The sequence below is a fragment of the Polyodon spathula genome, chromosome 54 (genome assembly GCF_017654505.1).
Source record: "Polyodon spathula isolate WHYD16114869_AA chromosome 54, ASM1765450v1, whole genome shotgun sequence".
Taxonomy (NCBI): Eukaryota; Metazoa; Chordata; class Actinopteri; order Acipenseriformes; family Polyodontidae; genus Polyodon; species Polyodon spathula.
Window position 1 is genome coordinate 459,937 of NC_054587.1, and position 27,087 is coordinate 487,023.

Sequence of the window (27,087 nt, forward strand, 5' to 3'; positions counted from 1 at the left end):
GTATTCTCTTTTCCTTCTCGTTCTTCACCCCTCTTTCCCCTTTTATTCTCGCATCCCCTGTACTCCTAAGTTTTGCGCCTTCTCCTCCCACATAGAGAGAGAGAGAGAGAGAGGAGAGATAATCTCTTAGCTGAGAAGCGATGAGAGAAAGGAGAGAGGAGATGAGAGAGATATTCAGTGCTCCCAGAGCAGCAAGACTAGCACAGTATGCTGTTGCTCATCAGTGTCACTGTAATGCAAGCTGACAGCTCTCCTGAAATAAACTGTTAAGCCCGTTCAGTACTAAACTGTGCAGAAGGCAGTCAATGAGATTTTGGTTTTTTTTGGAAAGAATACTTTTTTCTGCGATGCGACAAGAAAGAGAGGGGGAGAAAGAGAGAGGGGGAAATAAAAACCTTTCTCTCTGTCTCTCCATCTCTCTCTCTGTCTTCTCTCCTCTCTCTGTCTCTCCTCTCTCCTCTCTCTCTCTTCTTGCTTGCTGCATCACATTTGTTTGATTTTTATCTCTTGTTTCACGGAAATGAACAGATGGAGATTTAATGAGACAGAAGGACAGTCTAATCCAGACAGTCTAATCCCAGAGTTTTATATATTATACAGCAACACCAAACACGATTCAGACAGCCCCCCTGAGCTTCAATCTGCATAGTTTTATATATTATACAGCAACACCAAACACGATTCAGACACCCCCCTGAGCTTCAATCTGCATAGTTTTATATATTATACAGCAACACCAAACACGATTCAGACAGCCCCCCTGAGCTTCAATCTGCATAGTTTTATATATTATACAGCAACACCAAACACGATTCAGACACCCCCCTTGAGATTCAATCTGCATAGTTTTATATTTTATACAGCAACACCAAACACGATTCAGACAGCACCCCTGAGCTTCAATCTGCATAGTTTTATATATTATACAGCAACGCCAAACACGATTCAGACACCCCCCTGAGCTTCAATCTGCATAGTTTTATATATTATACAGCAACACCAAACACGATTCAGACAGCCCCCCTGAGCTTCAATCTGCATAGTTTTATATATTATACAGCAACACCAAACACGATTCAGACACCCCCCTGAGCTTCAATCTGCATAGTTTTATATATTATACAGCAAAACCAAACACTATTCAGACACCCCCCTGAGCTTCAATATGCATAGTTTTATATATTATACAGCAAAACCAAACACTATTCAGACACCCCCCTGAGCTTCAATCTGCATAGTTTTATATATTATACAGCAACACCAAACACGATTCAGACACCCCCCTGAGCTTCAATCTGCATAGTTTTATATATTATACTGCAACACCAAACACGATTCAGACAGCACCCCTGAGCTTCAATCTGCATAGTTTTATATATTATACAGCAACACCAAACACGATTCAGACAGCCCCCCTGAGTTTCAATCTGCATAGTTTTATATATTATACAGCAACACCAAACACGATTCAGACACCCCCCTGAGTTTCAATCTGCATAGTTTTATATATTATACAGCAACACCAAACACGATTCAGACAGCCCCCCTGAGCTTCAATCTGCATAGTTTTATATATTATACAGCAACACCAAACACGATTCAGACACCCCCCTGAGCTTCAATCTGCATAGTTTTATATATTATACAGCAACACCAAACACGATTCAGACAGCACCCCTGAGCTTCAATCTGCATAGTTTTATATATTATACAGCAACACCAAACACGATTCAGACAGCCCCCCTGAGCTTCAATCTGCATAGTTTTATATATTATACAGCAACACCAAACACGATTCAGACAGCCCCCCTGAGCTTCAATCTGCATAGTTTTATATATTATACAGCAACACCAAACACGATTCAGACAGCCCCCCTGAGCTTCAATCTGCATAGTTTTATATATTATACAGCAACACCAAACACGATTCAGACAGCCCCCCTGAGCTTCAATCTGCATAGTTTTATATATTATACTGCAACACCAAACACGATTCAGACACCCCCCTGAGCTTCAATATGCATAGTTTTATATATTATACAGCAAAACCAAACACTATTCAGACACCCCCCTGAGCTTCAATCTGCATAGTTTTATATATTATACAGCAACACCAAACACGATTCAGACACCCCCCTGAGTTTCAATCTGCATAGTTTTATATATTATACAGCAACGCCAAACATGATTCAGACACCCCTTGAGTTTCAAAGCACAGGGAAGCATTGTAAAGCACAGAGAGGTCTGGTAAAGCATAGGGAAGCATTATAAAGCACGCATTGCTATCCTTGACAAGCATTAAAGCATAGGGAAGCATTGTAAAGCACAGAGAGGTCTGGTAAAGCATAGGGAAGCATTGTAAAGCACAGAGAGGTCTGGTAAAGCATAGGGAAGCATTGTAAAGCACAGAGAGGTCTGGTAAAGCATAGGGAAGCATTGTAAAGCACAGAGAGGTCTGGTAAAGACCAGGGAAGCATTGTAAAGCACAGAGAGGTCTGGTAAAGCATAGGGAAGCATTGTAAAGCACAGAGAGGTCTGGTAAAGCTTAGGGAAGCATTGTAAAGCACAGAGAGGGTCTGGTAAAGCATAGGGAAGCATTGAAAAGCACAGAGAGGTATGGTAAAGCAAAGGGAAGCATTGTAAAGCACAAATTACATAAGACAAAATGTCACATTTGACTGTCGTAAAACGACAGCACTTGACTTAAACTTCACCCCTTAATGTATTCTGATTCGTGCCAATTGATCCTGGCTGCATCGTTTTAAAGGCAGCTTCAATAGCTAATGCACAGCGAAAGAGCATCGTTAACAAGAGTGGGTTATTAAGTTAACGACCCTTTTAAAAAAACAAAAAAACTATTCCCGAGTGATTTGACTTTTAGTTTTTAAAAAATCATCTACAAAAAAAACCAAACAAACATCTTCTCATGTCCAGAGAGAGTTCCAAAGTGACACTCTGATTCATAAAAGAATGAAATGTTTAGAGCTTTGGAAATCAACGTGTCATTTAACTAATAAAGCTTTTTTTTTGTTCGATATAAGAGTTGGTAGTTTGGCTGAGGCTGGCTGGTCCCAGCGCTTAAAGAAAAGGGGTCTGGATACCAAGAGGTTGAAATCACTGTGTGAGAGACCCTGCAGCAGCCCCTGACTCGCTGTATGTGTGTGAGAGACCCTGAGCGAGTCACAGAACCTCCTTGTGCTCCGCGCAAAACCAACGAGGTCCTATTGGGCTAAGAGACTCTGCAGCAGCCCCCCGACTCCATGGGACTGTAGGTGTGGATAGACACCTGAGCAGTCACATTGAACCTCCTTGTACTCCGGTCCTCGGACGAGACGTGTCCTTCAGATGAGACGCAAAACAAACGAGGTCCTATTGGAAGAGACTCTGCAGCAGCCCACTGACTCACTGTGTGTGTGTGAGAGACCCTGAGCGAGTCACTGAACCTCCTTGTGCTCCGTCCTTCGGACGAGACGCCAAACAAACGAGGTCCTATTGGAAGAGACTCTGCAGTCTGGTTTCTGATCACAGTGTTTGGTTTTCTCCAGCTCTTATTCTAAAGGGTTTTTCTGCTGCAGTTTTGACACGTCGCTCTCACTCTCTCTCACATGGCATCGCGGAACAGATGGTGTCGACTCCACTTCCAAATATAACCTTTTTGTATGTTTGATTTTAAAGCACCTGCTTATTTTACCCCTGGTTTTTTCTCTCCTTGATTTATAGTAGAATATCCAGTCACCTTTATAAAAGTAGGATTTTGCAGTTTTCAAGTTTAATATGCTTTAGCAGACCTCTCTGTGCTTTACAATGCTTCCCTATGCTTTACCAGACCTCTCTGTGCTTTACAATGCTTCCCTATGCTTTACCAGACCTCTCTGTGCTTTACAATGCTTCCCTATGCTTTACCAGACCTCTCTGTGCTTTACAATGCTTCCCTATGCTTTACCAGACCTCTCTGTGCTTTACAATGCTTCCCTATGCTTTACCAGACCTCTCTGTGCTTTACAATGCTTCCCTATGCTTTACCAGACCTCTCTGTGCTTTACAATGCTTCCCTATGCTTTACCAGACCTCTCTGTGCTTTACAATGCTTCCCTATGCTTTACCAGACCTCTCTGTGCTTTACAATGCTTCCCTATGCTTTACCAGACCTCTCTGTGCTTTACAATGCTTCCCCTTTACCAGACCTCTCTGTGCTTTACAATTTCTAAGTCCCTACTTCCAGAGCAGTAAATCTGCTTTACAATGCTTCCCCTATGCTTTACCAGACCTCTCTGTGCTTTACAATGCTTCCCTATGCTTTACCAGACCTCTCTGTGCTTTACAATGCTTCCCTATGCTTTACCACCTCTCTGTGCTTTACAATGCTTCTCCATGCTTTACCAGACCTATCTGTGCTTTACAATGCTTCCCTATGCTTTACCACACCTCTCTGTGCTTTACATGCTACGGGAACATGGATCTAGAGCACGAAATTTTACGAAATGCTTTACCCGACCTCTCTGTGCTTTACAATGATTCCCTATGCTTTACCAGACCTCTCTATGCTTTACTTCCCTATGCTTTACCACACCTCTCTGTGCTTTACAATGCTTCCCTATGCTTTACCACACCTCTCTGTGCTTTACAATGCTTCCCTATGCTTTACCAGACATGCTTTACCACTCTGTGCTTTACAATGCTTCCCTATGCTTTACCAGACCTCAGGGATACGAAAATGTCTGGTCCAAAGGTGAGGGAAGGACGGCTTTAGATGTTTTTTTTTTTTTTTGTGGAAAATCAACAAGCCAATGAACCGTAGGATTGCACAGCTGCCTACTTTAAAAAATATACTTTTTTCACCATCCAACGACAAAAGTACCCACAACTGTCATTATTATTATTATTATTATTATTATTATTATTACTCTTACCATACATCACCAAGTTGCCATGGGCGACCAGAATCGTTGCTGAACAGAACAGCAGGAGGGTGTGATGTGTGGAAGACGTCATCTCTGTATTTCGACACTGTAATCCGATGAACGGAACGAGTTGAAAAAACGAAATCTGCGCTCTTCCCAGCTCGGGATCCCCCTGCAAAAAAGTAAAAAACAACAACAAAACAACAACAACAAAAAGAAAATAGAATTTGAAATAGAATAAAGCAAAATTTCTATTTTGACTCAAGTCTGTAGATTTGCATCATCGTTGCTTAACTTCTTTTAAACCCCCACGACCAAGTTTTGTGGGTTTTGTCTTTGAAAAAATGGATTTTTGTCTTTCAGACATTTGGAAAAATCACTATTCCATGCAGTTGACAGTTTTTAAAATCTTTTATAAAAATGTAAATTTATTCAGTAGCTTTCACTGGACTCTATGAAGCTGAGGGAGTTCATTCTATATAGAGGGGGTGCAATTCAATATGTTAACAAGGGAACATTATTCAGCAGCTTTCACTGGACTCTATGAAGCTGAGGGAGTTCATTCTATATAAAGGGGGTGCAATTCAATATGATAACAAGGGAACATTATTCAGCAGCTTTCACTGGACTCTATGAAGCTGAGGGAGTTCATTCTATATAGAGGGGGTGCAATTCAATATGTTAACAAGGGAACATTATTCAGCAGCTTTCACTGGACTCTATGAAGCTGAGGGAGTTCATTCTATATAGAGGGGGTGCAATTCAATATGTTAACAAGGGAACATTATTCAGCAGCTTTCACTGGACTCTATGAAGCTGAGGGAGTTCATTCTATATAGAGGGGGTGCAATTCAATATGTTAACAAGGGAACATTATTCAGCAGCTTTCACTGGACTCTATGAAGCTGAGGGAGTTCATTCTATATAGAGGGGGTGCAATTCAATATGTTAACAAGGGAACATTATTCAGCAGCTTTCACTGGACTCTATGAAGCTGAGGGAGTTCATTCTATATAGAGGGGGTGCAATTCAATATGTTAACAAGGGAACATTATTCAGCAGCTTTCACTGGACTCTATGAAGCTGAGGGAGTTCATTCTATATAGAGGGGGTGCAATTCAATATGTTAACAAGGGAACATTATTCAGCAGCTTTCACTGGACTCTATGAAGCTGAGGGAGTTCATTCTATATAGAGGGGGTGCAATTCAATATGTTAACAAGGGAACATTATTCAGCAGCTTTCACTGGACTCTATGAAGCTGAGGGAGTTCATTCTATATAGAGGGGGTGCAATTCAATATGATAACAAGGGAACATTATTCAGCAGCTTTCACTGGACTCTATGAAGCTGAGGGAGTTCACTCTATATATGCCCATTAATTCCCCCGCATTTCCTAAATCTACTGCCACCCTTCTGATTGATCCCCGTACGTTTCCATCTCTCCTTTTCTTTGCCTAGCTATCTATATAAAAATGTTCCCCCTTTTTCCCCCACCCTCCATCCCTCCTCTCCTCCTCCTCCACCCCTCCCTCTCCTCCGCTCCTCATCGCCTATTATTCTGTATTTATTCAATGGATGGTGTTGCCTCCTAGTTCATATTATTATTATTATTATTATTATTATTATTATTATTATTATGGGCCCTGATCTATAGATATATATATTAGTATATATAATATATATATATATATATTCTGATACAGAACGATAATATATCCATAATAATATACACCCCCAATATTGTACTAAGTAATAATATGATCCATTCTCCTTTTCAGCTAAAAACTAACGAAACATTATGTATAATCCCAATACGGAAATATATCTATATATCTTGTGTCGTATGATAACGGGTGTGTGTGTGTGCGTGTGTGTGTGTGTGTGTGTATGTGTGTCTGTTGTCTGTTTTAAATGATGTCATTATCGGTACCTCATTCGCTATCCTCTTCCTCAAACACATTAAATGGACGAGAGGCGGTTTTGGGTAAAGGCAGAAGGAGTGGGGGGTTGGGGCATTTGAACCAAACCCCCCCCCCACCCCCCCCCCCCCCCCCCCAACCCCCCCCCCCCCCCCCCCCCCCCCCCCCCCCCCCCCCCCACCCCAACCCCCCCCCCCCCCCCCCCCCCCCCCAACCCCCCCCCCCCCCCCCCACCCCCCCCCCCACCCCCCCCACCCCCACACCCCCCCCACAATCCCCCCCCCCCCCCCCCCCCCCACCCCCCCCCCCCCCCACCCACCCCCCCCCCCCATCTCCTTCCGAAAAACCGAAGCTCTCTCCTTGTTTTTCTTTCTCAAAAATAATAATATAAAAGAGAACCCAACCTCTCTCGGTTTCCCTAAACAGGGACCGCTAGACCGCAGGCGCACCGAGACAGGGAAGCAATTAAGAGCTCGTTCTTTCGTTAAAATAATGCTCTCTTTTTCCCCCCCCCCCCCCCTCTAACCCCATCTCCCCATCCCCCCCCCACCCTCCCCTCGAACCCCCATCTCCCCAGCCCCCTCACTTAGATTCTAGAATAAGGGGGACCACAACAATACCGATCTGAATCTACTGTCCTCCTTACCTTTACAACGCTCCTACAGTGAAGCTAGACAGACATATTAGAGACAGATGGATATTGAAATGTTAAATACTATCTGTAAATCTATCTACGGTCAGAATTTATGATATTTATATAGGAGATACATACACCTCAGATATACACAATTGTTTTTGCAGAATATAACGCATTTAAAGATAGATTCCAACATGCACCTCATATTATTATTATTATTATTATTATTATTATTTATATTATTATTATTATTATTATTATTATTATTATTAGTATTAAGCGACTATTGCATTTTGCTTACCTGCACGATTTTTGCTGGGTTGGATCCCAAATTGCGTTAATTCGCCTTTCTCTCTCTTTGCCTTCTCTCTTTCGGCAACACGGCGTCTCTCTCTCTGGGGGGGGAGAGAGAGAGAAGAGGAGGGAGAGAGAAGGGGAGGGAGGGAGGGGAGAGAGGAGAGAGAGAGAGAAGAGAGAGAGAGAGAGGAGGGGAGAGAGAGAGGGGGGGAGAGAGAGGGAGGGAGGGAGAGATCTCTCTCTCATCTCTCTCTCTCTCTCTCTCTCTCTGAGGTGTGTGTGTGAGAGAGAGACTATGGGAGGAGAGAGATAGCGAAACGTCTCTGTTGTGTTATTATTGTTATAATTATTTAATGATAATCGGGAATTATATTGTAGATATCCTTTTTTAAAAAAAAGAGCGAAGCGAAGCCGGCCCTTCAGACTGGTTGGAGATTGATGCGCGCACCTTGCTCATTCTAGTAGAGCGATTCTGCAAGCGGTATAGCCCAAAGGCTTTTCTCTATGAATGCTGTACGTAGACTCCTTGAGATGCTTGCTTGAGTGCTCTCTCTCTCTCTCTCTCTCTCTCTCTCTCTCTCTCTCTCTCTCTCTCTCTCTCTCTCTCTCTCTCTCTCTCTCTCTCTCTCTCCTCTATTTCGACAGCTGGTGACCCTATGCGATCAATAAACGCAAAGACAGGAAAACCGTATCAGATAGATAGATAGATAGATAGATAGATAGATAGATAGATAGATAGATAGATAGATAGATATACCTACAGCCGAATGTACCTCCTGTGACGTCTACTTATCCTTACGCAGTAAAGACAGATACCGAAAATAGAATACAGATGTTGTCGCCAAACACATGCGGAATATGCACACAGACTGGAGGGAGATACAGCTGTGTGTTGTGTGTGTGTGTGTGTGTGTGTGTGTGTGTGTGTGTGTGTGTGTGTGTGTGTGTATTATTATAGTATATAGTGTAAATATTCGGGGAGGTTGCATAGGAATAGAATAGACGTGTTTCTGGGTGTTGGCTGGCTGGGTATGTACATAACAGAACGTCACATTCAGTCTCAAATAAAGGAAAATACTGAGAAAGGCGTGTCCCTGTTTTAAGCTGGTTGAATTCTGCAACGCATCGGTCTGTTCTCTCTCTCTCTCTCTCTCTCTCTCTCTCTCTCTCTCTCTCTCTCTCTCTCTCTCTCTCTCTCTCTCACTGCAGCAAAAGCAATCTGTAGCGTCTGAGGTAGGGTGGGAGGGAGGCGGTGAACGGATTTTAAAAGGTTTGGGCGCGAAATAATTCACATTGTGCTGCGGCGTGTTACAATGTGTGTGCGTGTGTGTGTGTGTGTGTGTGTATTTGCCGTGTGTGTGTGTGTGTGTGTGTGTATTTAGAACGCGGGTCATTTATAATTAGTTAGTTATAGTCACTTTTATCCAAAGCGACTTCCAGAGACTACGGGGGGGTGAACTCTGCATCATCAACAACTGATGCTGCTGCAGAGTCTCTTCCAATAGGACCTCGTTTGTTTGGCGTCTCGTCCGAAGGACGGAGCACAAGGAGGTTCAGTGACTCGCTCAGGGTCTCTCACACACACACAGTGAGTCAGGGGCTGCTGCAGAGTCTCTTCCAATAGGACCTCGTTTGTTTGGCGTCTCGTCCGAAGGACGGAGCACAAGGAGGTTCAGTGACTCGCTCAGGGTCTCTCACACACACACAGTGAGTCGGTGGCTGAGCCCGGTGCTTCGTGTAGTTCACTTTTAAAATCAATTTTAAGATTAAACTAAGATTTTATAAATAGGCAAGGAGACAGTTGCGTTCAGAAAGTTTGTCAACAGCAACTGGTTCTCAGAAAGACTAGGGCGGGGGAGTGTGTTGCCCGTGTCTCCTCACTCAGACTCCTGACCTACCAAATACCTGTCTGGCGGAAGGTGACAGAAAACCCTTATTTGAACATTTCTCTCTCCTCTCCCTTCTCCCTTCTCCAGCACCTCGCTACACTCATCTCGCCTCTCTCTCTCTCTCTCTCTCTCTCTCTCTCTCTCTCTCTCTCTCTCTCTCTCTCTCTCTCTCTCTCTCTCTCTCTCTCTCTCTCCTAATTGTTGTCCATTAGCTGACCAGGACTCATTGATATTGTTCAAGTGTTTCCAAGGTAGATCTCATGACAAAGGTTCTGCGCTATAACTTAATTAGGGTGGACTCAACCCTCAGACCTCTCTGTGCTTTACAATGCTTCCCTGTGCTTTACCAGACCTCTCTGTGCTTTACAATGCTTTTGTAATCTTGTTATGTTTTGAGGTGTTGTTGTTTTCTTCATTTTCTTATTTTTTTTTTAAATGAATTTTTTGTTTTTTGGTATTTTTTCTTTGCTGCCTTGTATTGTGTGACTAAATTGTTTTTATTTTGGTAATTTAATTTTTTTGTTATTCTTTTATCGTGTTTTTGTATTGCTTTTTTTTTTTTTTATAATTTAATGCTTTTTTGCTTTTACCTATATTAATTATTCTTATTTGCTCTCCCTAGCTTTACTCTCTCTCACCTCTCTGTGCTTTACAATGCTTCCCTATGCTTTACCAGACCTCTCTGTGCTTTACAATGCTTCCCTGTGCTTTACCAGACCTCTCTGTGCTTTACAATGCTTCCCTATGCTTTACCAGACCTCTCTGTGCTTTACAATGCTTCCCTATGCTTTACCAGACCTCTCTGTGCTTTACAATGCTTCCCATGACCTCTCTGTGCTTTACAATGCTTCCCTGTGCTTTACCAGACCTCTCTGTGCTTTACAATGCATCCCTAGTCTTTACCAGACCTCTCTGTGCTTTACCGGACCTATCAGTATAATATTACCCATCTCTTTCCGTAAACAAACCGCCTCTATTGCGGGAAGGCAGAGTTTAGGTTAACTGAAAAACAAAGAGCGAGCAAGCCACCCTTATTTATTAATGGCTGTTTTTTTTTTTAGGGCCGTTTTCCAAACAGATGGCGATTCTGCCAAGTCAATTCTGGGAAGCGACGTATTGAATAAAACACACAGCGGAACGGACCGGCACTCAAATGGATTTTGGCTCGTTAGTTTTCTGTTAATAAAGACGTCTCGGGATGAAAGTCAACCAGGCGTGCTCCATTGGTTTTCATGCTCCAGCGGATCTGAGGGGACAGAAAACCGGACTTTGGCTACCTGGCTTCCTCTTGGTTGCTTGGCAAACACCCACCCCGTCCGCCCCCCATCCCTTTTATATTGAGTACCCCCAAATCAGCGGGAAGACAATCTGCAAAGAAAATGTTGTAATATGATACATATCAGGCGGAGTGTTCCATGTCAGTATGTCAGAAACTGTCAATCAAAAACATCACGTCACGTCACAGTGAGACTTCTCATCGGGCCACGCTGTCAAAGCCTCGACTCCCGTGTCTTTAATTAACTTCTGCTTTATTTGAAGGAGAAACAAACGAGGTCCTGTTGGAAGAGTCTCTGCAGCTAATTTTTTTCGTTTGAGACATTTTAAAATACAAATAAATAAATACATTTTTTTTTCTGATAAACAATGCTTATAAATAAACAAAGATAAACAACTATGCGGGTTAATTCTCTCTTCTCCTCTTCTCTTCTCTTCTCTCCTCTCTCTTCTCTCTCTCTCTCTCTCTCTCTCTCTCTCTCTCTCTCTCTCTCTCTCTCTCTTTATAACACCACACTATCTCTCTTCCCCCCCCCCCTCTCTATCGCTTTGCAGAGACAACACAATAATAACAACATTATCGATAGCTGGGTCCCCCCCCCTCCGTCCCCCGGCTGCGCCGAGACTCGCCCAGCCGCACCTCGACCCTCCGTCCCCCCCTCCGTCCCCCGACTCCGACTCCGACCCGTCCGTCCCCCGTCCCCCCCGTCCCCCCGTCCCCCCCGGCAGGTCGAAGCAGTTCAGTCTTGATTGTTTCAAACAGTTTCTGGATGTTTTATCTCGAATCGAGACGTGGAGGGAGAAAGCGAGCCTCCTGCCGGCAGAAGTGAACGGTGTTGGTGGCGGTGTTTTAAATAATGTTTATTGTTGTTTTTGTTGTTCTTGTTGTTATTGTTGTCGTCATTTGAGGACGTTACCATTCAGTGCCCGACCATTGCTTCCTGGTTCTTAGTACTGAATCACGTTTTAAAATAACTTGGACGCGTCATATCCGGTTTTGTTTCCCGCGACCTTCTTTATTATTATTATTATTATTATTATTTTATTATTATTATTATTATTAGCAGTAGTAGTAAAGTCTTCATCCGTGCTGTCCTGTGACACCTGGGTGAGTCTCCTGGGATAAAGCAGGGGTCTGGGAAATAAATAAATTTTAATTTTCATTGTAATACCACCTCTTCCCACAAGAGGTCAGCATAACATCAGAGATTTGTCCCTGAAAGTTAGTTTTTTTTAATCGCACAGCAGATGATAATAATGATAATGATAATGATAATGATGAAGATGAAGAGGGGACGGGCGTCCAGGGGGACATGGAACTGGAGGACATCAAGCAGGACATCCCCCGGCTGGACCCGGACCAGATCGCAGAGGGTTTGTTTGACGTGGATGTGGTACAGGTGAAAGAAGAGGAAATAGAAGTGTCTATCGATCACGTGACCCAGGAGGAGGTGAGGGGATGCAAAACACATTCCAAGGATTTGAGAGGTGAGGCGTCGATCAGGGACCTGTCTGTCTGTCTGTCTGTCTGTCTACAAGGATGGGAATCAGACTCCCGCTGCACAGCGGTGTGATCCAGTCCTGCTTTCACTAGGAGTTTAATAATCAGACTCCCGCTGCACAGCAGTGTGATCCAGTCCTGCTTTCACTAGGAGTTTAATAATCAGACTCCCGCTGCACAGCAGTGTGATCCAGTCCTGCTTTCACTAGGAGTTTAATAATCAGACTCCCGCTGCACAGCAGTGCTGATCCAGTAAAACCTGGACTTTCACTAGGAGTTCCAGTCCAGTAATGATAGACACACCTGAGCTTGTTCCAGCCTAGTCTAGTGATACACACTGCAGGGGTAATTCCAGTCCAGCTCCAGTGATATTAAACCTGGACAATGGATCACAGTCCTGCTGTGTAATTCCAGGAGTCTGATTACCAGCCCTGCAATGTAATTCCAGTCCAGTCCAGTGATATTAAACTGCAGTTACAATGTAATTCCAGTCCAGTCCAGTGATATTAAACTGCAGTTACAATGTAATTCCAGCCCAGTCCAGTGATATTAAACTGCAGTTACAATGTAATTCCAGTCCAGTCTAGTTTTATTATTATTATTATTATTATTATTATTATTATTGCATTTGACTTTAAAACATTTTTAATGTCACAGATTTTGATAAACGCGACTTGTTTCTTTTTTAAGAGACTTGACTAATTGTAACCATAAAAGATCAATAATTTCTATAGCGATGGATATACGTTACTGATTGATCTCATTGGCTTGCCAACCCTCTGCATGTTCTCTGCTGCTGTTTGTGTTTAAAAGAAAAAAAAAAGTTTCTTTAATGTTTTCGTTCAGTTGTCAAGATGTTTCTTTTTTTTGTTTTTAAGCAGATATGTGTTTACCTGAGTGTAAATGAGAAACTATTTTCCTTACCCTGTTCAAATCATGCGTCAGTCTAACGTTACTGACCCTCACATCGTCATTAAACTCTAGCTTTGCCATTCAAGTTGTGTAACAGGAAAGTGTGTTTCTGTATAAAGATAGAATTCTTTTTTTGAAAAAAAAAAAAATGTATCGTATGGTTTCAGTTTACAGAACTGCAGAATGATCGTTCTCTTGTCTCAGATAGAACAAAGCTGTACATTCCAGTAAAAATTAACCCTTTAACTCCTGGAGAAATTGAAGACTTTGCATTTATTGGGGAACGTTCTTGTGGCACCTGATTGACGTCACCTCTCTCATCGTAACACAAGGAGCGCGCTGGCGGCAACGCGATACGGTATTTTCCCAAACAATTTTCCACCGGTCAATTTTGTCACTCTGCCTGCAATTCCAGAAGCGATTAGCATGCAGGGTTTGCGGTGACATTAAACTACAGCTGTCAAGGAAACATAATCAGCTAAAGCAGACTGGGTTACCAGACAGGTTTGGTAAGGAAAGAAATGGACACTGAAGTCTGTGCATGCTCACAGGATCAATTGCTAGAAATGCTGCCTTTTCATTTCTTGATTCCAGTATTAAAACGTCACACACACAGAACTACAGTACTATGTCAAGAAGGTGGCTTTAACAGACCACACTTGCAATTCATTTCAAACAGTGAGAGAAGAGGAACACGGAGCCACACGCAATCAAACGCAGGAGACGCCTTATTACAAAGCGCTCTGACATTTTCACACAGGGGTGTGTTTCTGTATCGCTGATTACTGAGCGAGAATTGAAATCCTCACACCCAGAGGTGTTTTTGCGCAGGCTGGTAGATAAAGGATATCAGTGACACATCTGGAGGTGTTCTAGTTAATTTGCACAGGACTGCTGTTCTAAACTTTAGGTAGCTTCCGTTTCTGCTCTCTCTGTGCTAAACTTCAAGTCTGGGGATTTATCTAGACCAAAGGGGGTATCCAGCTCCGGTCCAGAGAGAGCGGCAGAGTGTTCAGGTGTCTGTTACAGATTATCTCTAAATTATTCATTGAGCAAATTGTAATGAAATTGAAAAAAAAAAAAAAAAAGTCTTTTAGATATTGATGATTAAGTGACCTCTTTCCCTTCTCTTTCTACTCTGAAGAGATTTGAATTGTTTTAAGCTGTCCTTGCTTAATTGAGTCCAAGGTTCAGCCTCGATGTCCTTCTCTGTCCCGTCTGGGGTTCCCAAACCCCGGTCCTGGAGGAACCCTCTGCGTCTGCCGGCTTTCATTCCAGCTGATCTCTCAGTTCGCCAGACCCTTAACAATCGGTGAAGCAAGTGATCGATTCGAGGAAGGGTCTGGTTCAGTAATTAAGAGCTCAGCTGGAATCAAAACCAGCAGACACGGGGGTGGGGGGGGGGGGTTCCCTAGAATCTGGGCTGAGAATCTCGGGGGGGTAATGAGGTCAGCTGATCAGAACAGCACAGTATTCTAGATGTGAGGGTCAATTAACCAACTAAGCGAGTAACGAGGACTTAATCTAGCACAACCTCTCTAGGCTCGTGTTCCACTCTGTTGTTGCAATATAGCCTCAGCATTGTGTTTGCTTAATGGATTGCCTCACCGCCCTGGCGAGATGCTTCTCCGCGGTTCTCCCCTCTGTGTGGCTCTCGGCGCGGGTGACTTGGTTTCTTAGTTTCTCAGCTGAATGGCCACTTTGTGTCCCAAACAAGTGATGGTCCGGAGCCAAGCGCCGCTTCGTCAAAACGGTTTTCTTTCTCTTGATTTGCACAGCTTCCCTTATCCGGGACTGTGGCAGATTTCCAAAGTCGTGAACGTTTTTTTCTCTGGATAAAAAAGACTATATATATATATATATATATAAAAGCTTTTGGATCTTTTTTCTTTTTTAACCTTTTTGCAATTTTAGCTTATGTATAAGTCCAATTTTATTTCGATTTTTTGTGTTTATACTTTTTTCATTGTTCTGATATTTGTTTTTGCAAACTTTTTTTTTCAAGTTTTCTAATTAAAACCGCATTTCTTGTTTCTTCCTTTCTCTCAGTTTCCTTTCTCTCAGTTCGATAGCATTTTGTAAGACACTGGTTTTCATGGTTTTGTTGTGTGTGTGTGTGAAGTGTTTTGGAATCGTTGGGATGAAAGGTGTATGTTGTCTTTACAGAAATAAACAAAACAAACAAACAAACAAAAACTGGGGTCAACACAACACAGCTGTGGCCAAAATGTTTGCATCACCTAGAATTGTGTGTGATGCAAACTCTTTTCACCAGAGTGACCCTGAGCAAGTCACCGAACCTCCTTGCGCTCAATCCTTCGGATGAGACGCCAAACAAACGAGGTCCTATTGGAAGAGACTCTGCAGCAGCCCCTGACTCACTGTGTGTGTGTGAGAGACCCTGAGCGAGTCACTGAACCTCCTTGTGCTCCGTCCTTCGGACGAGACGCCAAACAAACGAGGTCCTATTGGAAGAGACTCTGCAGCAGCCCCTGACTCACTGTGTGTGTGTGAGAGACCCTGAGCGAGCGAAGTCCTTCGAGACTGAAACAAACGAGGTCCTTTGGCTGCGTCCTTCGGATGAGACGCCAAACAAACGAGGTCCTATTGGAAGAGACTCTGCAGCAGCCCCTGACTCACTGTGTGTGTGTGAGAGACCCTGAGCGAGTCACTGAACCTCCTTGTGCTCCGTCCTTCGGACGAGACGCCAAACAAACGAGGTCCTATTGGAAGAGACTCTGCAGCAGCCCCTGACTCACTGTGTGTGTGTGAGAGACCCTGAGCGAGTCACTGAACCTCCTTGTGCTCCGTCCTTCGGACGAGACGCCAAACAAACGAGGTCCTATTGGAAGAGACTCTGCAGCAGCCCCTGACTCACTGTGTGTGTGTGAGAGACCCTGAGCGAGTCAGTGAACCTCCTTGTGCTCCGTCCTTCGGACGAGACGCCAAACAAACGAGGTCCTATTGGAAGAGACTCTGCAGCAGCCCCTGACTCACTGTGTGTGTGTGAGAGACCCTGAGCGAGTCACTGAACCTCCTTGTGCTCCGTCCTTCGGACGAGACGCCAAACAAACGAGGTCCTATTGGAAGAGACTCTGCAGCAGCATCAGTAGTTGTTGATGATGTAGAGTTCACCCCCCCTAGTATAATCAATTTGTAATAAACTTCCATAAACTCAAAGATATCTATTTTTTATTAAGAAATAACAGCTGTTAGGGTTTATAATGTTGTACTCTTAATCAGGTTACAAATAGTTCTGTAAAATGCACATAATCCATTTAAAACTGCCATATATTTCAATGATAACATTTTACAAGAAAGAATGGCTTTTAGGGTTAAAAATGATGTACTCTATAAACAAATTTCAAAATACTTCTGTAAAATGCATATCATGCATTTAATAATCTTCCATACATATTTCAATGATAAACTTTTGCAGGAAATAATGGCTTTTTGGGTTTGTACTGTTGTATTCTCACTAAAGTTAAAACATATTTCTGTAAAATTTACATAATCCATTTAATAAACTTCTGTTTTTTTCTAATGATCAACTTTTTAATATGTATGTCTATAAGAAAGAATTTATTTTTGGATTAAAAATCCAAAAATTAAAGGACTTGAAACTTAGAACAACCTCTGCATCCAGTCCTGGGTTTCCATATATATGTATCTCCTTTTCACCACTCTTAACAAGAATCTGACTGTGTACGGGTTACCTTTTATGAGCAGTTTTTGCATAGCTAAAATGATGGAAAAATTTCCCAAAAATCCCAAACTCCCTTTTCCGAAACCCAGGACTGGCTGGGGATGGGGATGGGGCTGGGGCTGGGGCTGGAGGAGCGGGGGGAGGCAGGAGCTTACTCCCCCCCCCCCATTTTCTGCTATGATTTAAAAAAGCATGAAATACTTCAAGCTGTGACTATCCAAAAGACAAAACCCCAACCCTTCCCCCGGCTTCTAACTATTTAAAATCCGACAAGAAATAAGACACGGGATAATCGGGAGAATCGATCCCCAGGATCTGGCAGATGCTGAGCAGCTGGAGCCTCGCGGCGTCTCTATCCTGGCTCTGACAGGCCACGTTGCAGTAGGGCTCCTCGTACTCGCTCGAGATCAGCTCGTCGTCCAGCTGGTTGAGACGGATCACCCCTTGGGAGTGCAGGAGACGCAGCACCTCCGAGCTGGCGGTGGTCCTCAGGGCACGGAGATGCTGGGAGACGATACACATGACCCCGATCAGATGACACAGTGGCGGGGAGGCTTCGGGGATCCTGGGGCGGAGCCCGCAAGCCACCGCGAAAGCGGCGAAGAGGAGGTCAGCCCCGTAGACTGCCCGGATCCAGTCGCGGAGGTAAAAGCCGCCCATCCTGGCGTTGATCTCGATGAGCCTGGGTCCCGTGGGGGTCATCTTCATCTCCACGTTGAAGACGCCGTCTGTCAGACCGCAGCCCAGGCAACAGCGGAGGGCGGCTTCGACCAGCTGAGCCCGCTTGTCAGGGCGGAGGTAGCTGGGCATGGCGGCGGCCGTCTCGGTGAAGCCGGGGACTCTAGTGGGGCCGTTGTCGGAGATGAAGGCGGCCACTTTCTGCCCGTCGAAGAGGACCAGATCGACGTCATGCTCCGTGCCCGAGAGGTACTCCATCAGGGTCATGGCATTGCCCCAGCCTAGCCCGATGCCCGGATAGTCGGTCTCTTCCCGGAGGTCGCTGGAGATCTTTTCAAAGTGGGCTTGGCATTCTTCCGCAGAGTCGACGCGCTTCACTCCCACCGCCCCGGCCCCGTACTCCAGCTTCATGACGGCTGGGAAAGAAACGAGCCGGGCTGCCTTCTCCACGTCAGCACGGGACTCCAGGTGGTAGCAGGGCACGGCGTAGATGTGAGGGGAGGGGGCCCAAACGGAGCGGGAAGGAAGAGGTAAAAGTAGAGGAGAATCCGGGAAGAGATCGGAAATTCTATCGCCGGGTGCAGATTTTTCCGACGAGGGATCCCGGACGGGATTGCGGGACAGCTTGGCGAGGTTCGCTCGGTTGTTGGAGATGTTGGAAATGCTGTTGTTGTCTGAAGGAGAAGCAGAAGGAGAATCGACGACAGTGATGGATCCTTTTGAGGGCTCCACGGATCGGATCAGGGAGGAGAGGCGAGGAGAGGAGTAACAGTAGCCAGGAGTGGGTTCTGGGGATGAGAGGCGAAGGGGAGGGCGAGGAGGAGAGCTGGTGATTTTGTGTTCCAGGGAAGAGGGTGGGAGGAAGTCGGCCAGGCTGGGTTCCTCAGGGGCCCCCTCCAGCAGGTGGAGGTGGGTTTGGCTCTTCTGTTTTGCGGTCCGCACGGCCTGGGGGGGGCTGCTCCTTAGTCCCAGTCGCTCACAGACCAGCGCCGCCAGCACCACACAGTCATCCCAGAAAGAGAGGCAGCCGTCAGGGCGGATCCCGCGCTTGGACAGGGCCTCGCAGATCCGGGAGCAGTTCTCCAAGTCCCGCTTGTGGTCGGTCAGATCCAGGTGGATGAAGGTGGCGACCAGGTTGGCCGCGAAATGACTGGGGTCAGACTCCACGAGGTGGATCTGTGTGGAGGAGAGAGAGCGTGAGAGGAAGAGAGAGCAGAGTTGAGAATGAGAGAAGAAAAGAGGGAGAGAGAGAGCAGGGTGGAGGATAAGAATGAGAGAGGAGGGAGAGAGAGAAGGTTGGAGAAGGAAAGCGGGAGAGAGAGCAGCTTGGAGGATATGAATGAAAGGAGAGAAAGAGAAGGGTGGGGAGTAAGAATGAGAGAAAGGGAGAAAAAGTTGCAGAAGAAAAGGGACAGAGAGAGAGCACGATGGAGAGAGAAGCACTGTAACCACCGTTGCCCGCCTCACCTTCAGCCCGAAGTCTCTCGCCGACTCCCACACGAAGGTCTTGCTGACTCCGCCCGCTCCGATGATCAGCAGGCTCCGCCCCTCCATGATGTAGCGCTGGGAGCGGCTGAGGGGCGTGTGCAGCAGAGCCCCGCCCCCGGACAGGAAGAGCCCGCAGCTCTCCAGGCAGCGAGACGGCTTGAGACCCAGACAGAACGGGGTGACCACCTGACCGGAGCATGAGAGGAGCATGTCTACTCCTGAGGGAGAGGGGAGAAAGGGAGAGGGTTAGGGGGACGGGGGATACTCCTGAAATACATACAAGATTACTCCCTCCTCCTTCCCCCTTTCATGCTCCCTGATTGGCTTACCTATCATGTCCGTTTGCACCGCCCGGCCCCCCCGTTGCTCCGGTGACAGCCCCGCCTCCATCTCCATGGCGACACGGAGGCAGGTTTCAGCAGTGTTCTTCACCTGGCTGTGTATGCTGGAGCACTGGGCCGGGTCAGAGAGGCCCCAGTCCTGCAGAGTGGTCTCTAGAGACTGAAGAGGAGAGGAGCCGTGCCGAAGAGGTCTGTCTGAACGACCCACACTGCACACCAACTGAGAGAGGAGAGGGGAATGTAGGAGAGAGACAGGTATGGGACCTTTTCATTCTCCCTCCCGCCACCTTGCCCTCTTTTCTTTGCACCATCCTCCCCAGATCTTTCCCTCTCTTGCTTCTCCTTATACACCCACACCCCCTGGTTTCTCCTGCCTTCTTTCCCAAACCTGATTCCCCCCTTCTTCTCCTCCTCCTGCCCTCACCTGGTTGAGCAGGGGCAGTCCTTCGGGAGATCGGGTCACCACGGCACACATCCGAAAAGAGAGGTCAGGACGAGGGACGTTCACATCTGAGAGAGGGAGAGGAGAGAGAGAAGGAGAAAGAGATAGATAGAATGGGAGAGGTGAAAAGGGGAGAGGGGTAGAGAGGAGAGAAAGAGGATGGGGTAGGGAGAGATAAGGGGTAAGAAATATGGAAATTTTTACAGAATATTGGAGAGGGGAGGGAGAGGAGGGAGGTGGGCGTTACAGAGGAAAGAGAGTGGGATAGGAAGAGAGAGAGAGAGAGAAGGGGGTTCCATTAAGAGAGTGTCTAATGAACCAAACAAGGTAATCTTTACCTTCGTTTGGAGAGAGATAAAAAAGGAATTGTAGAATTGAATCTCTTAATGGAGACCGAGATACCGGGGGGTGGGGATTGGCAGTGGGGGTTCGGGGGGGGTAGGTCTGATTCAAATCTCTTTTTGTTTTGACTAATCTTTAGAGAAAACTTTTTAGAAAAAAAAAGAAAAAGTTCGTTTAACTAATCAAATCATTACATTTTTTTTTTTTTTTTTTTTTTTTTTAAAAAAAAAGCAAAAGTTCCTTCCTTTTGCAAAACAACAAACGAGGCACGAGAACACACCTAGAGCACCTGAAAAACCTGAGATTGCTTTCGTGAAATTAACAGCTGTTTCACCTCTTAACTAAAGACTGCTGGAAAGGCTTTGGAAAGGCGACCCCCCCGCAGTTGTGTCCGAAGCGTTAGATTTGACTGCATTTCCCAGGCGACAGGGGCATGGTTGAGAAAGAGGGGGCCTGCGCATTTCTCTTCAATCCAGAGACCACCCCAGCCTGTTCAGTTAGGGGGAGGGGGGCGGGTAACTTGACAACAGAATTGTCTAGCGAGAGTTATGTCTGTCTTTCTGCCTGTGTGTGTGTCTGTCTATAAAAAAAACGCGGTGGAAGAGACTCTGCAGCAGCCCCTGACTCACTGTGTGTGTGTGAGAGACCCTGAGCGAGTCACTGAACCTCCTTGTGCTCCGTCCTTCGGACGAGACGCCAAACAAACGAGGTCCTATTGGAAGAGACTCTGCAGCAGCCCCTGACTCACTGTGTGTGTGTGAGAGACCCTGAGCGAGTCACTGAACCTCCTTGTGCTCCGTCCTTCGGACGAGACGCCAAACAAACGAGGTCCTATTGGAAGAGACTCTGCAGCAGCCCCTGACTCACTGTGTGTGTGTGAGAGACCCTGAGCGAGTCACTGAACCTCCTTGTGCTCCGTCCTTCGGACGAGACGCCAAACAAACGAGGTCCTATTGGAAGAGACTCTGCAGCAGCCCCTGACTCACGGAGTGTGACTTGGAGGAACTCGACGCCAGGAAGCCTGCTTCTGCGGTTGTTTGCTACGCAGGATAACCTTCTTCTCTGGAGACGTCGTCGGGGTGAGTGACACAACACTGATCAGGGGGCACTCTGGGCCTCTTCCTCACTCCTTGGAGGAACACGAGGTAGGAAGCGCCAAACAACGGTTTGTTTTGCTTTCTCCCAGGATACCTTCTCTGAGGACGTCTCTTCTCAGTGACTACATACGTCTGGAAGGACTCGCTGAGTGAGTTCACTGGACCTAGACGGCTTGTCGGACTTCGCGCAGACGTTTGACTCCAAAACCACGAGGCGACGTCGTCACCCGTTGGGCAGCTAACCGTATCATTGAGACGTCGTCAAGTGGGTCGGGGGGATCAGAGACCTTCAGCGATTACGCGACCTATTTTCGCAGACGATTATATTACACGACAACACAACCCAATTCACCCCCCCCCCCGTCAAAAAAATCTCCCCACCCCCCCCCCCGATTGCCGCTAACGTCTGGGAAGCAGACGCCCGACGCCCGCCCCCCCCCCCCTCCCTCCCCCCCCCCTCCCTCCTCCTCCTCCTCCTCCTCTTACATCTGTACGTGTCCCAGGTCTGAGTGAGGACAGGAGACACTGGAGACATGATGGGACAGAAGGCCTCCAGCAGCGCGGTTTCTCCTTCCTCCAGCAGGGGCAGCAGCGAGCACACCTCCCTCCGGACCGCCTCGCAGTCCCGCTTCTCCAGGAACCGCACCGGACGCTGGGACCTGATCCAGCGCCCCCCGCTGGGCTTTAGCACCACCTGCAGGGCGGGAGGAGACATGACACCCCCTCTGAGGAAACGGTTTGGAAACCCAACAGGGTTTCATATCGTTTGTTATACTGTGTATTTAAGAAGAAGGATTTGAACACTCACTGTTAATTCTCAAGAATATCGAAGTGCCTCTAACAATAAGCTTTGCTAACTGTCTGGAAAATCATAGATTCCTAAGAAAATTCTTTACCTTGGTAAATGTTAACAGTTACCAGTAAAACTTCAGATTGACCAGATTCTGACTTTTACCGTAGTATAGAAACTATCTGAACATGATTTAGATCTTTTATTAAATACTGCACAGCGATTGGTTGAAATCTGACATGTGATTCTCGACAGCACAATGATTGGTCCAATTCTTAACAGTCCCGGACTGTACCTTGCTGTACGGCTCCATAGCCAGAGACTCCAGAAACTTGAGCACCTCTCTCTGCACCAGCTCCCCCTGCCCCTCCCTCTCCGTCAGACTGACCGCGGTGACGCTGGTGCCCACGGTCTGGTACGAGCGGGGGGGGCGGTACACCAGCCCCAGGGTGGGGGGGCAGCGGACCCGGTTCCTTTCCAGCAGAACCCGAGTCAGGAGCGTGTCTCCCAGCAGCTCCGCCAGCCTCGGGGAGCTGCCCATGGGACAGTCTGCCTCCCGGGTCACATCCTGCCCCTCCTCTCCGCCCACAGGAAGCAGGTAGGTGACGCGGCGGGGGGGGCAGAAGTCCTCGAGGAAGGTGCGGCCCCCCAGCTCGAAGGAGATGCCCCGGTGGAGGAACAGGGAGGAGAAACCCAGGTGCAGAGGGGAGGGGGAGCGGGAAAGCCAGGAGGGAGACAGGCAGAGGAGCACGTCACCTGGAGAGGAGAGGAGATAGAGAATGGACAAGAGAGAGGAATGGAGGATGGAGAAGAGGGGAAGGAGGAGATGGAGAAAAGGGAAAAAGGGGAAAGGAGAGAGGAGAGATGCAGAAGAGAGGGATGGAGTAAGGGAGAGGGGAAAGAGAAGGGAAAGAAGTGAGGAAAAGAGGGTGAGGAGGGAAGAGAGGAGAGAGTAAGAGTCAGTTATCATAAAAATATAGTTAAAATAGAACATGTAAATAATAAGTAAACAAGCGAGTGACAGCACTGCTAGAATAAGAGATCAGAGACGCATTATAAAAACCTTGCAGTTAGCGCCCCTTTAGAGGGGGGTGGATCAATGATCTGGGAGGCGCCATAGGGGGTCAGGAATTGGATTTTCGTGTCTCTGTAATGACTTGGTGTGTTTCTAAGAGTTTGGGGGCTACCTCTAATCAAAGTGTCTGCTATAATAATAATAATAATAATAATAATAATAATAATAATAATAATAATATCATCATCATCATCATCATCAAATGTGTCAGACTTCTGTCTTACCTGGGGCCTCTCTGCCTCCCTCTAGCAGCAGGGAGAGGTATGGCAGGGGGGATCCCAGCACACAGATGGTGATGTCTGAATTGGAGGCGACTGGAATAGAAACACCCAGACACACAAACACACAGGTTTAAACAAATGTGTCTATTCGGTTCTCTGCCTCTCCCTCGCTCGTTTTCATCTGCCTATCCTCTCCCCTCTTCCCTCTCCCCGCTCTCCTCTCCCTCCCCTCATCTCTTCCCTCACCTTTCCTCTCCCTCTCCTCCCTCCTAATTCTCCCCTCTCCCCTCTCCCATCTCGCTCCTCAATCCTCTCCCTTCTCACCTCTCGCTGGCTCTCTGGTTCGATCTCGTGTTTCAGGAAGTCCCGCCTCACGCAGAGTGTTTTGCAGGAGTTTGTAAAGCTGCCCCACTCTCTCCTTGCCCCTCTCTGCCCCTCCCGCCCCCTCTTGGGGGTCTGGCTGGGGGATGATGAGGGGGTCCAGGGAGCCCTTTGCAAAAGGGGAAAATTCACAGGGGTGGGGGTCCAGGGAAAGCTGCCGAAAAAAATAAATCAGGCGAGAGATTAAACTAAAATGTCTCCCCTGGTAAAGGCACGGACTGGGAGGGAGGGAGGGAAGCATTGTGTATTTAGAGCAGTTTAAGATTAACTCTAATCATGGCTGATTTTTACGAGAGTGTATTTCAAATCCTCTTTTACTGCCATATTAATGTAGGTCTATCCAAATGCTCTCCACTTTTAATGCATTGCGATATTTATAGAAAAGTACATTTGAATCCGTTTATCTTGGAAAGGCAACATACAGTTTAGTTGTATTTATTGTATTTATTAACTATGGCTATTGAAACTCAGAGGGACTGTCTGAATCATGTTTGGTGTTGCTGTATAGTATATAAAACTATGCAGATTGAAGCTCAGGGGGGCTGTCTGAATCGTGTTTGGTGTTGCTGTATAATATATAAAACTATGCAGATTGAAGCTCAGGGGGTGCTGTCTGAATCGTGTTTGGTGTTGCTGTATAATATATAAAACTATGCAGATTGAAGCTCAGGGGGGCTGTCTGAATCGTGTTTGGTGTTGCTGTATAATATATAAAACTATGCAGATTGAAGCTCAGGGGGGCTGTCTGAATCGTGTTTGGTGTTGCTGTATAATATATAAAACTATGCAGATTGAAGCTGAGGGGGGCTGTCTGAATCGTGTTTGGCGTTGCTGTATAATATATAAAACTATGCAGATTGAAACTCAGGGGGGCTGTCTGAATCGTGTTTGGTGCTAGTTACCAACACAATAGCATACGAGATATTTACAGTAAATGTATGTTTTCCCTCAGGTAAAAGTGCAGCCATGTGGAACAGCCGCACACACACACACAGGTGTGCTGAAACTGCGCTTTCCGTCAGTCCCTGCGTCCGTGTGTCCTTCACGGTTCGAGTGTCTCTCAAACAAAGGCAAGTCACGCAGTTCAGCGGCGTGCTAATGCAACGATAACCCTACAACTTTCCGAGGAACTGCCTTTAGGGAAACGTCAAGTTTTTTGGAGGAGAAAGGGGTTTACGTGATGGATCGGCTATATTTTCTGTTTATATAGAGTGTGTAAATATGCCTTAGAAAAAGTTTGTTGTCCACTTTCGCCCTGTGTGGAGTTTTGTGTGACTGGAGTTAGAAATAGTCAATAAAAATACAGTGGGAGTCAATGAGAAGACCCAACAATTATAGATAAACAGACATGCGTGTGTGTTTTGCAATTTTGTTCACATTATACAAGTAGGCAATTTTATCAGAAAAGGGTTAGGTTTTGGGGGGTTCGGGTTAGGAATAGGGTTATAGCACCTCTTACACCGCAACGCTGCATAGGAGCATTGCAGTGGTGTGTGAGCGCAAGTGTATTCACTAAGTAAGCACTATGCAAACACACAGTCATTAGAGACTTGAATTAGCTTGCAGTTGTCGCCTGGTCACGTTGGTTCCAGCTCGATCTCTGGTTACAGTAGTTTTAGATTACCGGCGGCTGGACTCTGTCCCTGACAATACTGTTTTTTACTGAGAATGCATCTCCCACATCTCTATTAAGACGCGACAGGACCCGCGTTATTTACAAGCTGGTGAATCGAGGTGTTGCTCCTTCAACCAAACACCGGCTTATGCGCCAGCGTATACCGGCTAGTGCAGCTTAGGGACTGAAGCATCTGTACGTTTTTTTTCTTTTCGTTATACGGCAGACTGTAGTAATATAGCATTTTATTTTTATTTTTTTACAGTGTCGATTTGCTTCCATTGAAGATAAAGTCTGTGTTAATGTCACCTCTTCTGTACGGAGAACAGTTTTGAGTCACACTGAGACATTTTATCTATCTATCTATCTATCTATCTATCTATATATATATATATATATATATATATATATATAATATATATATTATATATAGTTATAAATATTCGTTAATCACAGTCGGCAATTCATCCCAAAGTTACGTCTGAATACTTCGCGTTAAGCGCAATTCACTGAACGTATTGAAAAACAAGAGTCTTGATGCAAAACGGCCTCTTAACTGCCATTATTATTCGCAGTAAAAGCTCTCTCTCTCTCTCTCTCTCTCTCTCTCTCTCTCTCTCTCTCTCTCTCTCTCTCTCTCTCTTTCGGAGCTGGATTGCACAGGTGGGCTTGGTTTGTTGTCGCTCGTGTGAAATCAAACGTGATAAAACGCAGGAGGCTTTAGAATAAAGCGAGCGCATTTATCAGCATCTCCGGTGTTTGTCGTCAAACACGCTTATCCTTGACTTCTTAAACACACCTTAAATAAATTGCAGCCCCGTGCAAACTTGTCAGCACACTGTAATTGATAAGCTTGATCTACCAATTTCAATTTCAGGGCTCCACATTCAACTATTTGTGACTTTACCTGACTGGTTTACGGTCTCCATAAATGCTGCAACGCTGTCTGAAACTGAAATAATACAACGGGATGCTACAAATAATAATACTTATTATTATTATTATTATTATTTATTATACGGTAGATGTTTCTTATATAGTAATATAATCAATAATAATACATAATAGAATATTATAATAATACTAATTCTAATTTTGATTAACGATCAGCCTCTCACCTGTCGAACCAGAATGAGTTGTTCTCAGGTACTGAGTTCAGTCCATTTTTGTTGGTAAAAAAATTATGCACGCAATACGTACGTGTCAGACCCACAGACATTTTCTAACACACCACCATAATATATTAATATATATATATCTATATATATATTATATTATATATATTATATATATATATATATATATATATATATAATAATGTACACAATTATGTTTAAAAAATTTTTTAACTAGGGATGTGCACCACACTCTTTACATCACATGTAGTCCAGTTGCAGAGCACAAGACAAATAGACTGAGACCAAACGAGTGAGTGAGTGAGAAACAGAGAGAGAGAGAGGAGAGAGAGAGAAGGGGAGGGAGAGAAGGGGGAGGGAGAGCCAGTGTAAGCAGGTGGAGAGAGGAGAACGAGTGACTGAGTGAGTGAGAAACAGAGAGAGAGAGAGAGAGGGGGAGGG

At 45.7% G+C, this 27,087-nt stretch overlaps 3 protein-coding genes across 3 annotated transcripts in view; all 3 read right to left on the reverse strand.

The window, feature by feature from the left end:
• The window catches only part of LOC121307215 (cell adhesion molecule 3-like), a 21,465-nt gene extending 13,614 nt beyond the window's left edge, over positions 1-7,851 (reverse strand). The window contains exons 1-2 of the mRNA XM_041239353.1: positions 7,762-7,851; positions 4,911-5,073 (exon numbers count right to left, since the gene is read on the reverse strand). Coding sequence (XP_041095287.1) covers positions 4,911-4,992 — 82 coding nt within the window. The 5' untranslated portion in view covers positions 4,993-5,073; positions 7,762-7,851. The remainder of the gene's footprint in view (positions 1-4,910; positions 5,074-7,761) is intronic.
• An 8,658-nt stretch (positions 7,852-16,509) lies between these two features.
• LOC121307257 (carnosine synthase 1-like) lies at positions 16,510-20,369 on the reverse strand. The gene is made up of 4 exons (XM_041239422.1): positions 19,972-20,369; positions 19,536-19,767; positions 19,186-19,424; positions 16,510-18,894 (listed from the first exon to the last, which is right to left on the reverse strand). Exons 1-4 carry the CDS (start codon positions 20,020-20,022, stop codon positions 17,296-17,298), a joined length of 2,121 nt encoding a protein of 706 aa, XP_041095356.1. The 5' UTR covers positions 20,023-20,369; the 3' UTR covers positions 16,510-17,295.
• On the reverse strand, positions 20,036-26,989 carry LOC121307216 (carnosine synthase 1-like). The gene is made up of 7 exons (XM_041239354.1): positions 26,892-26,989; positions 24,861-24,865; positions 23,839-24,049; positions 23,518-23,607; positions 22,514-22,974; positions 21,833-22,122; positions 20,036-20,057 (listed from the first exon to the last, which is right to left on the reverse strand). Exons 2-7 carry the CDS (start codon positions 24,861-24,863, stop codon positions 20,036-20,038), a joined length of 1,077 nt encoding a protein of 358 aa, XP_041095288.1. The 5' UTR covers positions 24,864-24,865; positions 26,892-26,989.
• Between the last annotated feature and the right edge of the window lie 98 nt (positions 26,990-27,087).

Excerpts from the sequence above, each read along its gene's own strand:
- LOC121307257 (XM_041239422.1), bottom strand. The coding sequence starts at position 20,022 with ATGTGTGCCGTGGTGACCCGATCTCCCGAAGGACTGCCCCTGCTCAAC. Across the intron at positions 19,768-19,971 it reads GACTGCCCCTGCTCAACCAG|TTGGTGTGCAGTGTGGGTCG; the intron begins GTGAGGGCAGGA and ends CTCCTCTCTCAG. Across the intron at positions 19,425-19,535 it reads GGTGCAAACGGACATGATAG|GAGTAGACATGCTCCTCTCA; the intron begins GTAAGCCAATCA and ends CCTCTCCCTCAG.
- LOC121307216 (XM_041239354.1), bottom strand. Across the intron at positions 23,608-23,838 it reads AACCAGAGAGCCAGCGAGAG|TCGCCTCCAATTCAGACATC; the intron begins GTGAGAAGGGAG and ends TTTCTATTCCAG. Across the intron at positions 22,123-22,513 it reads CTATGGAGCCGTACAGCAAG|GTGGTGCTAAAGCCCAGCGG; the intron begins GTACAGTCCGGG and ends CCCGCCCTGCAG.